The sequence below is a fragment of the Opisthocomus hoazin genome, chromosome 8, assembly GCF_030867145.1.
Source record: "Opisthocomus hoazin isolate bOpiHoa1 chromosome 8, bOpiHoa1.hap1, whole genome shotgun sequence".
NCBI lineage: Eukaryota > Metazoa > Chordata > Aves > Opisthocomiformes > Opisthocomidae > Opisthocomus > Opisthocomus hoazin.
In genome coordinates this window covers 1,633,107-1,646,055 of record NC_134421.1, presented here as the reverse complement: position 1 = coordinate 1,646,055, position 12,949 = coordinate 1,633,107, and the positions used below count along the sequence as shown (strand labels likewise).

The window sequence follows — 12,949 nt, the reverse complement described above, 5'->3', positions numbered from 1 at the left end:
CACTAGAATAAGCCAGGTAACACACCAAGGTGGCCCCAGCTTCTGTATGTAGGAAGCCACGCTGAAGCATGGTTGTGAGCTGTAGCAATGGCAAATGGCAGTACACAGCGCTTTGTTTTGCCTTTGGTGAACAACGGGAGAGCTTTCCTCAACTCTTCCCAAATTAGGCTTAGATTGATTTGGATTCAATCATCTCTTATACTTAATCAACAATTGCAGTGCATGTTTTTCACCCTGTGTTGGTGAGAAAGAAGCATGGTAACTATCTGACCACAACCATGTTTGAACAGGGCTATTTTGTTTTTATTTATGTATATTTTTGTCAAGAAGATGGGGCCTCTTTTTTTTCGATTTTGGCTGAAAAATGTTGGTCTTCTGAGTGCATTTCCAGAATTCCTAGTATGATTTGCCCATTCAAAGAGGTGATTTTGGTAACTGCACTACTTCTCCTGTAAGGAAATCTGTATGAAATATGGCCAAACAGAAAAAAAAAAGTATGTATTTTTTGAAGAAAAGAAGATAGTGAATGTAAATTACTCCTCCTTCAGTTTACCTGAGTATTTGAGCTGTTGCTGATGACTAGCAATATTAGCACCATACAAAAGCATGTAGTTCCCATGGGGAAAACCACTTTGAAAGACTCTCCATTCTACCCAGTTTTGGGGAAATACCTCAATATTGTGATTTCCACAAAGCTACTTGTTACACTTGGCTTCTGACGTTATTCCAGGTGCATGGCACAGTTGGAAATATTTTAATGCAGAGGTTATTTAAAAGTATCATAAAAATAAATTTGCTGTACTGGATAAATATAACTACACACATGCTATTTAATTAAAATACGAGAAACAGAAGACAAAGAATCCTTAAAACCTAACTGTAAAAGCAGTGAAAGTAAAGCTCGATAGTCCTATAGCTGTAAGACTTGATGCACAAACCTGTCTGGAGTTCTTCTGAGTGAAAATGTTTAAGCTCTATTTAAAATGATGGGGCACAGCATCTCCTTGACTGCACTGAAGAGTGGATCGTGCATTTAATTACTGCAGGCTTTCACATACCAAAACCTTCATGGGATTTAAGGCTTTTGGAGAAGGAGATCTGATTTCTTATTTGACTGTAAATTGTTGTTACAATAACAATAATAGCGAATAGTAGAAACACACAGTACAGCAGGCCTTGTCCTCTGTTGGTTCAATGGTAAAATAAGTGTGACGTGCACATTTCAGTACAAAGAGCTCTGCAAAAAGCATACATCCAGATTTTCTGACCAATATTTAATTTGTCTTGTCATTTTTCTATCACATCACTCTAAAAAAAAAAAAACCCACTACGATATTCTGGCATCAACATTTGTGATATAATACGGTTCAGCATGGTGATGGGTACCATTTTGGAAACCCAAATGCACAGACTAACAGGAATTTTTGAGGTTCCTGTTAAATAAAGACCTGATGGTGAGTTTTTTGCTGGTAGGCAAGAGAATGTGGCCTCCCAGCCAGATTAGTAATCAAAGGTAAACGCATATAAACTAATTTTACCCTTTCTATTATAGTCAATCTAACACCCTCATTTAGCTCCTGGACCCCTCTCCCTACCCTCATATGTACCAGCCAGGCAAACGTAAGGGTTTTTGTTATTTTTCACTAGACAACTGTTTTTAAAATGGCTGTGCTCTTACTTTCCCTCAGTGGTCTGTTCTTCGTGGAGACTGTCTGGCACAACATGCCAACAAAATTACTTCTGCTTCATATCTTCCTAGACATCTGCTAAATGGGACCCGTTCACAGCTGCATCCAGATGACCTAGCTGTAGAGACTGGATTGCTGCTTATGGTCAGCTGACGGAGAGCCAGCAATGTGGGCCTAGCTCCAATGGCTGGTAAAACTGACAATGCTGCAGAGTAATGGGATGTCCCAGCTGGTCACATCCCAGTCATTCTCTCAAAATCCACTTTTAAACTTGAAGGTTCCAGTCAGCAGTGCTGTCTCCTGAGACTTGTCGGAGTGACTGGGAGAAAATCTGCTTCACCCAAAGCCAGATCAAGTGACATCTTTTCCTAAGCTGAACAGACATGAAGGCAAAGATGCCTCAGCAGTAAAGAAACACTTGTTAATAGAAAGGCACTAAAACAAATTGATATTTAGAGCTAAGGATTCTGAGGTTCAGCTCTTTGCCCAGACTTGAACATAGTGTATCACACACAGTGAGCAATTACATATCACCCAAACTAGGGCTATGATTTTTTTTTAACCAAAGAAGTCATCAAATCAATAATCATTGATTCTTGGAAAGAGATGTAGAACAAAAAAATGATTGCTCAGTAGCTTTGTAATAGCTAGCTGCAATCTCCATGTGACTACCTCTAACATGCTCTGATAATGCCTGTGATTGGCATTTCCAACCCCAGAATGGCTCTCACTCTTTATTGTACCCCATGTTAACATACAGAAATCTAGTATGACTCTGTAGACTCTTCTCTTCTAGGAAACATTCTGCATCAACATTAAATTACTTTGTAATTTAAAAGGCAATGAAAAGACACAGCCTAGGCATTAAATACTAACTGCTACAAATCTTAAATGAAAATGGTCCATGACAAACTCTCTCTTCGGGCTGCTGGTATCTCTGGCTATCCTCCCTCGAGAGACATTCATTACCCAAAAGTAACAGGGTCTGCTGGTTCACCTGTATCTACTGTCTCTTGCAATCCACAGTCCTGTTGCATTTGAATGAAGGCAGACTGGGTTTTCTCCCATGTTCAATGGCTTGTGCAGTTTCTTTCAGTGCCTTCATCAAAGCATAAGATGGCTTATTTATCTTCACCCCGTACCAGAGCCTTTGGGCTTGCCAGAGGAAGGTTCCTGGCAACACTGCATGCAGAGTCTTTGAGCTGGTAGATTGCCTGCCTTCCCCCCTGGAAAAACCTGCTCGTGATCTAGTCTCCATCTGGCTCCATTAGCACCCAGAAGAGTTATAACACTGAGGAGTGGGGATTTTGCTACAGACCAGAGGCCAGCTTCTGACCTTAACACCACCAGTGTAATTCCCCATCAGTACACAGGAGTTGCAAAGATGCTACTGAATCTTCCTTCCAGATTCATGCGCTTCTGCCAACCACATCACAGTAAACCCTTCATACTGAGCTCCCAGCAAACTTCTCCACAGATGGATCTCTACAAAGTCCAAAGGTCTCCAGCCTCCTTTCTGCCATAGGCAGTGGAGGCTGCCCAGTAACACCCATATGGAGAGGGCACCAAGTTTCAATCAGTTCTTCCTTATCCTTTTCCCACACCATGCAATCCTATCAGGTAATTAATGAGTAATTAACAAATAACTGTAGAAGTGCTGAGGTTCTCAGTGCACTGAAGACAAGCACAGCCATGCCAGAAGAAGGACATGCTTCTGGGAGTTTGCTTAATTCTTCAGATCATCAGCCCCCAGGGAATACGAAGCCAAAAGATGATATTCACTCTCAGTACTACTGGAGTATTGCAAGGTGTTGGAGACAAGGAAAGCTCCTCCCTACCTATGGCTCAGGAAATTCATCGCAGAGAACTCTGCTGCCGTTATCCTTTCCAACACAGGCTGTACGAGGAATGGAAAAATCTACACCTTACACAGCACACAGCAGCCTGTCTTTAAAGTAATCAAGACTGATATGAATGCTTTGAACAGTCTCTCTCTTGTGTTTCATTTCAAGATCAGTATCAGCGGTACACTCTGAGTACAGAAGAACCTTAGCAAGCCAAGCTGTCTCTACTTGCAGCCCGCCAGAGCAGCTGTGCTTTCACAACACTGCTACAGATAAGAAGTCAAGATGATGGATTTATTGGATGTTTGGGATGTGAGAACCTGGACAGGAAAAGAACTGTCATTAAGAATGACTGAAAACTAGATCCAGGCTGTGTTCCTTTTGGAAAACCAACCCCACAGATTTCCCTCTCTCCCACCATCCCTCCCTTCCAGATAACAAAATTTGAAAAAAGTAAAGAAAAAAATGGTGAATGTAAGAGAGAACATAAATATTCCTAAAGAGGTGGAGGAAGAGAAGTCTGCACTTTCCAGCACAGTGATAAATACACTGCTGGGTTTGGTGTTTGAAAGCCATACGAACTTCGCCCTAGGAAATACAGTGAGGCACACTGGACTACTTAGGACCAGCAATGACGAAACCATTGGCCTGGATAGTAATAGAGCTGAGGAAAGCTGGAGACCTGGGAACTCTAAATTTTCACACTCTGTCTTGCTCAGTGGCCTGGCCTGTTCCTAGGGTTATCCCCCTCAGTCTGCTCTGGGCTGGGATAGCCTGATTACCTCCTTTGGGAGCAAGCCCTTGTCCTGTGGATCAAGAACCGGGCAAGTGAAAAGTCAAATTTAAAAAGTCCACTCTGTCACGCGTGGCTTCTGGCAGAGGTGATAAAATCGATAAAACCTCTCCTCAGCTGATACTCAAACTTGAAAATCCTTAAAATCACTCTACCTGTGAAACAAAAGTTAAAAGTCCTGCACACAAGTAACCCTTCAACATTTATTTTCGTGGCTCAGTTTATCTTCAGAGCCTTCCTGTCCAGATGTTCTAGGGCTTTCTTTGGCTACCTGTCGGACAAAACACAAACAATAAAACACAAGCAAGCTGCACCTGCCTCTCTGAGTCGGACCAGTGCTTGTACGGGACGATGAGCACTACATCTCTGATAATGTTTAATATCTAGTTCTTTCTCAGGTGCCCCCCAGGCTTGATTACCATAAGACTTAAACTTGTCATTTATCCAGAGCTTAATGAGAAGGCTTATTCAAACATCCTGAAAATTAAGAATAATTTGCATAGACGTACTTTACCAGTTGTTCTGCTTTTCTGAAAGTCATGGAAAAAACAGAGCTTTCAGCTGTGTGAAAACTGACTCTCATTACCTGTCTCAATCCAGGGTAATCTGCATAACCGACTTAAAGCAATTGACTTTCCTTATATTTACCTTAAGCACTTGAAACCATAAGATTACTGTCTGAGAATTTCATGGATATATATATGAAATTAATTTAAAAGCTATTGAAATTTGTATGATTTGCATATTTGAAGTTAATTAGTAAAGCAAGCTCTAGAATTTCAAAGTCTTAGAATACATAGGAAATGAAGGAAAAAAACATGATAGCTGCAGGACTCATTTGCTTTAAAAGTTACCTTGACCTTATTAACTGTATCCAAAATAGGCTTTTGTTGCATATGGATATGTTAATATCTCCCCTGAGATCACGTGGAATCCATGTGAAGTAGAAATGCGTATATATTGCATTTGTACGAGCTGACAGTTATGTCTGTTGACCCACATGAGTTAGTGCAGGGAGAAATGCAATGGCAAACTTCATTATAGGTGTCACATTTTTCCTAATTCCCCTTGTTGCACCAAATAAAATTTTAATTCCCTAGTGCAAGAGATCTCAGTCTCTTCTGTAGACCTATCTGAGGGTTAGCGTGTTACATTGCACTGGAACAACTCAGGGCTTTTTCCAGGGAAACCAGCAAGGTGTTCACCATCTGCCCCAGTAAAGGCAGCATCAGACACCTTGACTCCCTGTTTTCCTGTAAGATAGTACCCTTTTCTAATAGACTTTAAAACCAGACCTCAATTTGTGAAAATTATCCATAAAAACTCTGGTGTTTCAGCCACGTTAGAGTTATAGGAAGGCTTGATTTTTCGTTTCACTAAAGCCCTTTGGAATTCTAACATTTTTTTTCTGTTTTAAAATACAATAAAAATTTAAAATTGCAAAATTTTCAGTAGAAGATCATTCCAACAGAAATAATTGAGGAAAATGAAAACATATGCTAAGGTAAAGTAAAAACAGTTTAGTTTAGGATTAATTTTTTCGTCATTATAAAACATTTATAACTGAAATGAAAGCTCAAATTGAAATATGTGAGGACAAAATGTGAGATTTCAATCTTATATTTCTTAAATGCTTTTTTCAAAATTGACACATTTCTACAGGACATTTCACTTTCAGCATCAGCATTCTTCTAATGGAAAATGTTTTTATGGAAAGAAAAAGAATTCTGGCTAGTTTTATTCAAAATATTCCCAGAAATTCTCAGGAACTGCACACTTAATGGAAGAATGGAGAGTTTGAGCAGCTTGCCTGGCTTTTTTTTTCTTTTTTTTCTGCTAATAATTTGATTTCACCGTACTGTTGTGGGAATTGAGAATTATGCCATCCTCAATCCGGTAGTATTCCCTGTCAGAGAAATACTAGATACATTTCTGCCTGGCCTTATAATAACTTCACAGCCTTTGGTGGCAGGTAGATTATCTCTAGAGTTCTTGTGTTTAAAACCACACACAGCAGTGGCAGACAGATGGCCCTGGAGGGGGTTGTGGCAACTCCCCAGTGTCATGGCAGGCTGTTACCTGCCAGCAGCCTGATTGATTTGAAACCTTGACTTCTTCCTGTTCTCCACAAAGACTTGTGTTACTCAGCCTCCTGAGGTCACTTCAGACTTTTGACACTACAAATGTCAGAAGAAGTCTAGTGGCTTTTCTTATATCATGTCTCCATGACACTGATAAATGCTGAATCTCTTTTTTTCCTATACCCTGGTAAATTCTTGTTCTTCTTGAAGCTCATGTCCTTGCAGATCCCACCTCAGCTTGCGTGTGACCAACATGTTTGAAAGAAAAAGCTCTGGAACAGTAGTGCTGTTGTCTTGCAGTTGCCTTACTTGTGCCCTGTACGTCCAGTCAAGATGAAAGTGGCCAGGCAGCTGAAACAGCCCTTCAGTTCTTTCTCACTCCCTGTAGCAACAAAATCGTCACTGTTGCTCGTCAGGTATCCCTTAGTGAAACTGCTTTCAATTCCTCTGAAAATCTTCTCTATGTTTGTGTGAGTTCATTTCCCCAGAATGTTTCTTCCCGCCCTTCATTTTGTGTCCAAGAAGATCACAGATGCAGCATGGCTAAAGTAGGCAGGACTCTTGGAGGACGTCTAGACACAAAGATCTTGACCTAGAAAAGACCAATATCCTAGAACTGCATAGGAGCTACACAGCACTGCAGCCTGCTCAGGCAAAGTCTACAGTGCGGATTCTCAGAGGCATCCTTCCTGAAGTGAGTAGAAAAAAGCAAAAAATGAACACCTATCACGCCTTTCCTCATGAGAGAAGGCTAACAGACCAAATGGACAAGTTTCTAATAGATGTTTCATGGGTAACTTTTTATTCTCCAAATGTCAACAGCAATCAAGGAAACATCTTAGCAGACGTCCATCACCAACAATAAACTACTGCAAGTGGTCTCCTAAGAGCTTCATCCACAAGCCGTATTTTTTTCAGTGTAGAAATGCCATTATAGATTGTTTGTCATAAAAGGCAACATAAGCATCTGACCATTTGTTTCTTGAGAGGTGTGAAGATACTCTGTCCTGTGGTGCCAAAGTCTCCAAAGCAGATTTCCTCTCATCTCTTCAAATCTACGGCTATCAGGCCAAATGAGAAAGCTGCTGTTGTACCACTGCATTGACTGAGATAACTCTGACTAAGAAAGTAACAATAATACTGTGAATTTGGCTGCTTAAAAGTTCCCCAGATCAAGCCAGGCTGAAGGTATCTGCAACATGAAGGTTGGATTTTCTGTTGCAAAAGAGAGCTTCCTCCCTACAAATGGAAGAAGTCTTGTTAGAAAGTAAAAAAACTATCAGCAAGAAAGTTTTACTTCTCAAACAGCAGGAAGAAATCAGTTTGGACTTCGTAGCAAGGACTGGATCCTCCGAAGGAGCTGAACTCGTCTTCACTGTTTCTTGTGGTGTAAACAAAATGCTACCATCAACAGTGCTGGTAATGGGAATGCCACCTGCCTGTACCATCATCTCAGTGGCAGTCAGGCTTCTACAACTACTGAATCATACTTACACAGCAGTCAAGGAGCCTTCTTGGATGTATTGATTAAATATATGCTGTACAAACCTAATGGAGCTCCTCTTCAGGCATTTCTAGGTGCTGCTTCTCTAGATAGCCCTTACAGTTGTCAGCAAATCAGCCAAAAACCCCAGGGAACTCAAACCTTACAACATGGTCCTTCATCTCCAGAGTTCCACAGGGATGAGGTGGGATTGATGTCTCTTCTCATGACATTTTGTACTGAAACTTTCATTTGAATCTAATTATTAACATATGTTATTGTTCTCTTCCAAATCTTTATCTAGAAGATATTCCAAGCCATGGATATTTCAAGGGGCTTTGATAGTACCATCACGGTAGAAAGTCTTTAGTCTTTTTGCTCATTTTTTTGTTTCTTTTACAGCTCTGAAGAGCCAAGTCATCCCTTCTTAGAATTACAGAATGGATTACATTACAGCATACACATTGCATGATATTGACTGTTAAGTATTGCCCTTGAAACACTGAAACTGGTTCTCCTGGAGTGCAAATTTTATCCTCTCCTAGCTTCTGGTTCTCCTGGAGTGCAAATTTTATCCTCTCCTAGCTTCCAAAGCATTCATGCTATAATCAGGATTTGGAAACCCATAAACACAACCTGTTAAAAACTGTTTCCACGACTTGATGGCAAAAGCAGACTCCAAGTCTGATATGTGAGTCAGTATGGAGGTTTAGGAGATTCTGATGCTCCCTGTACCAATTTGGAAGTGGTAAGTCCTTTGCAAATAGCCACCAGTAAGCCTCACTCCCACCTACCCAGGTGGAGCACGATTCTATCAGTTACGTTATTCGGTGCTGTGGTCGCTGAGCTTGAAAGTATCTCTCTATTGAATAAACCTGTCTTCTTTCCCAGAGACCTCCTGACCTAGGGTCCTGAATTCATGATGGGCATAAGCTGTGCCTTTCGCTTTTGTGCCTGTAGATGCTTTAAAGATGCACGCAGTTGAGCAGCAGCTCGAGCGGCCTGTCTATTGAAAATTTTGGTGCTCTGGTACACATTGAACATAGTTAAAATGAAATATATGCAGGCAACAACATTCTGAGGAGCTTTTCAGACACGCTTTAGGGATGCCTCAGTCTTTATCCTGCTGAATCTTTACTTTGGCTTCTAGAATCTGCTTTTCTGTTTCTTGATCTGTTCTGCTTCTTAGCATCTCTATTACCTTTTTTCATACGGTGACATCAAGAGGAATAAAAAAAAGCCCAAGCAGTTTCGTTGCACTCGTCCCTATTGAGTGTCATTACACAGACGTGTCCTGCCTCAGATATTTCTCTTCCTGCTCTCAGCCTGCAGATTGCCTGCTGTATCTCTCTTAATATGCCCCTGGACTTGTTTGTGATTTAAACTTCAGGTCCCTTTTCTCTGAAATGGAAGTTGCACAGAGCATCACGTCTTGACTGATCTCCCTGTTGTTGTTGTTTCCCTTGCGCATTCAGTTCCGTGCGTGCTATTCGTGCCCCAGATGGCCAGGGCAGGATAGAATACTTGAAGTTCCTTTGTGAGTTAGACCACGTGTAGGGGAAGAGATGACTGCAAGTAAAACAGAGGACAGCCAAAGCTGCCTTCTCTTAAGTGGTGTAGCTTCTCTAAAAGGTCCTTTAAAGGCATTAAACAGATGAGGATATGCTTTTGTACGTTGTTCTGAGATTTGTAGAAATGAAATCTTGTCCACTTCAGATGGGCTTTAGACACTGGCTTTAATTCCAAGTACTTACCACTGTGCCTCCATCCCTGTGAACTGGTGTGAATACTACGTTCTCAGGTGCCAGGTGCCTGTCTGTGTCCTAAAACTGGCACACCCACATTGCTTGCAAGGTTGAAGATTCTCAGAAAACCTAGAAATAGCGCTCTTGGCTTTATAGAGTGGCCACACTTGAAAGTCCCCAGGAATGGGTTCTTGGATATCTGTGCTCAGGTCCATATGATGACTTTTTGGCATAGGTGGGAAATGGTAGGATTTGGCCCCTTTCACAAACCTTTGTGGGTATCAGAAAATGTATTCAGCAACCTGCAGCTGGGGTGTTGATTTCCCCCTCGTATACTCACACACAAAATACTGTATGCACAAGGCACCTCAGCCCACAGGGCTACAGTTTGTACAAATACCACCTGCCAGTGTTAACAGGAACTTGCCCATGCTGCTTTTGAACCTTTACCTTAGGTACTGACATAATTTGCTCCATATTTGACCCCATCTTAAAACACAGGCCAGGTAGCTCAGAATAAGAGAGGAGTAAGTCAACCTCTACTTCACTTTTTTGGCAGTGCCAAAGACACTGGTTTCTAGTTTTTCAAGATGATACCAACTCCTCCGAGTTGAGCACCCCATATCAACAGTGCCTCATATAGTCATACCCTTTTATACAGATTTTTTTACTCTGTTACATTACTAGTATCTGCTCTTTTTGATGAAATAGTAACAATAACAAAATTACAATTAAGGTATAATATTCCACAGTAACCTACAAGGCCAGCCAGTCAGTCACAGATGCACCCACACTGTCAGCAAGGGAGGATGGCGACTGCTGAAAGGTGCTGAAAATTGTTGGGCTTCCTTCAGTTAGTTTGAAGGGGCTTTGTATCTTCTACTAGGAATGCAACAACTAGCAGAATAAGGGTCCTTCTATTGTTAGAAAAGATGGTTTGCAAAACTAAAAGAGGAAGGGGGATGAGACAGAGAAACTTTTTCTGCTAGAAAGGAGGTGTTTGCCCAGCAATACAAAATCAAAATCTTTATCCAGCTTGTAAGAAATGTCTCTGTGGGCACCACTCCTGTATTTGGTATTCAAGCCAACTTTTGCCTGTATGTGATCTGAAAAGAAAACACAAGAGCAAACGTGTGAAAGAGGAGGATAAAAGCAGTGAAAGCTGACACTACCAAGCGAATGAATTAACCCAAAAGACTGTTATATGATTGAGTGTACCTTGGGTTTTTAATTGTTCTCATTTGCCTGTACCACCAAACAGACTGTATCCCAACTACAGTTTTTATTCAGGTAATACAATGTCAGTTTGTTTCCTGCAGTGTCACTGGAGAGCAGAAGCACGCTGCAGTTCTCCTCTATGGCACTAGAGGTGAATTCTGCCATTGACAGAAGAAGAAATATATCCGTTTCAGCTTTGCTAATGTAGTCACAGGAAGTAATGACAGACAGGTCTGGCACGTGCGTCATATGGTGGAGGTTAGGCATAAAGGATTACGTTACTGTTGATCTGAAGGACTCCTGATAAAGCTGGTTTTATTTAATTTTCAATTCTGCTTCTTACACCTAAGGGTAATTGCAGCCTTGGGTGTTCTTAGCATTGCTCTCAGTAATGGAAGTGGCCCCAGAAGTTAATCAAGGAATGTCAAGCAGAGTGTTTGCAGCAGTTAGCCTCTTCCAAGCATGACCAGGGCTCTGCTCAGCTTGGCTTCCAAGGACACAGCCATTGGGTCCCTGGAGCTTTGTTGTGAGGTGGGTGAAGGTGCAGCAGGCTAACCAGCTTTACCAACTCACTCTCCACAGCTGGCGGTGGGTCTTGCAGGGTTGCCAGGAGCTGATTAGACTGTCCCAACCCATTGTCTTAGCAACAACGATGTTATCACCCAGAACTATGTGTAAGGGAGTGGGGATACGTGAGTAAAAGTGTTGCTTTAGCACTGGGCTGTTGCGGGTTTACAAATCAGACTGATGCACTAGAAGCTGGCTGGTCACTGTGCAGACGTGGCCTGGATCTGAGTTGGGGAGCTAAATCAGCCCCTGTACTACTTGATAGTAGTGATACAAGAAACATTTTAGCAATATCAGTATGTCCACTGCCTGGATGCCAGGCACTCAGGAGATTCTGGGTGCAATTCACACATGGTGGTAGTGGATACAGCTTACATCTAATTCAATGGGAGTTGTACCTACTTCTGCTGTGGCCAGCTTTGATCCTGGGCATCCTAGGGAAGAAGTTCAGACTCTTGTGCATTTCTTTCAAACTCCCTTTTGCCCTCTTCCACCATTTTGTTGCTCCTGTGTTAGCCAAGACCTAGTTTACTAGGGCTTTTTATTGGAGATTTATTACAGCTTATTTCTGTCTGCCTTTCTTTAAAGCCAGCTGAACATACCCAATGCTCTTCCTCTATGGTAAGACCGAAAATACAGACCACCCTCCCAGCTTCTGTGACACTCTTTCTAACACACTCCTTTATTTTCTTCCCTCTGATCACAAGTTCTCTCTCCAAGCCCAGCCTAGTTATTTGTGCATGAAGCTGCCATGTTGTGTATTGGTGTGAGTCTGGTGTTCACATGAGCTGTGAATATGCTGCACATGTGTATTTCTTGTGCATCCTGAGCTTTCCTTTGGTCAAGTTAACTGTCGTTCTGCCTTCTAATGAATCACCAAGAGAGAACTAGACCTGGTAAGATTTCTTGTTAGCAACAAACTACGTCGCTATCAATGTGACACCGAACAAGTTTGCAATGTGCACAAAAAAGAGTAAGTTGTGCAGTGGTGCCCACAAACTCTTCTGCCTCAGTGTACCAAGGCAGTTCCCACACCACCCCAAAAGAGTTGCAGTCACTCCAGTCTCTTCATTGCCGCTTTGCAGAACCTCCATCCTCTGGCAAGGATATGCCTTCAAAAAGCTGGATGAAAGCCAGGAGAAAGCAAGCAAGGCTGCTCAAGCACCAGCTCATCTGTAGTCACCTAGTCTTAAAATGACCATAATCTCTTGAGGCATCACTGAGTGTTTTTGGTGATGTGGTTTGATGCCAGTAAGTTGCAGATTTGCGTCAGGGAGGAGTTTGTTCTATTTTATCCCCTGCTTAGACTTTGTCTGCTCCAGGACTCTAGGAGGACAGGCATGATCTTCTGCCTACAGCAGCTGCCTCCTCTCAGCAAGGAAAGATGAGGGAATGCTAAAACCTCTGTCCAGACTCGTGGTCGCAGCTTGCTGCCATCCAAAGGGCCCAGCTGACAAGAGCAGCAGCAGGTAGAATTAAGAAAACTCTTTTTTTTTAATCACAACTACAGCAGTAACTGCTGTCCACACA

General features: G+C 41.9%; 1 protein-coding gene across 27 annotated transcripts in view; it reads left to right on the top strand.

Moving 5' to 3' along the window:
- CACNA1C (calcium voltage-gated channel subunit alpha1 C) overlaps positions 1 to 12,949 on the top strand; it is a 434,777-nt gene that overhangs the window by 386,128 nt on the left and 35,700 nt on the right. For 21 of the 27 annotated variants that reach the window (XM_075427811.1, XM_075427805.1, XM_075427814.1 and 18 more), the window contains one exon: positions 12,008 to 12,040. The exons of the other annotated variants lie outside the window; for them this stretch is intronic. In XM_075427811.1, the coding sequence (XP_075283926.1) occupies positions 12,008 to 12,040 (33 nt within the window). The remainder of the gene's footprint in view (positions 1 to 12,007; positions 12,041 to 12,949) is intronic. 27 annotated transcript variants of the gene reach the window in all.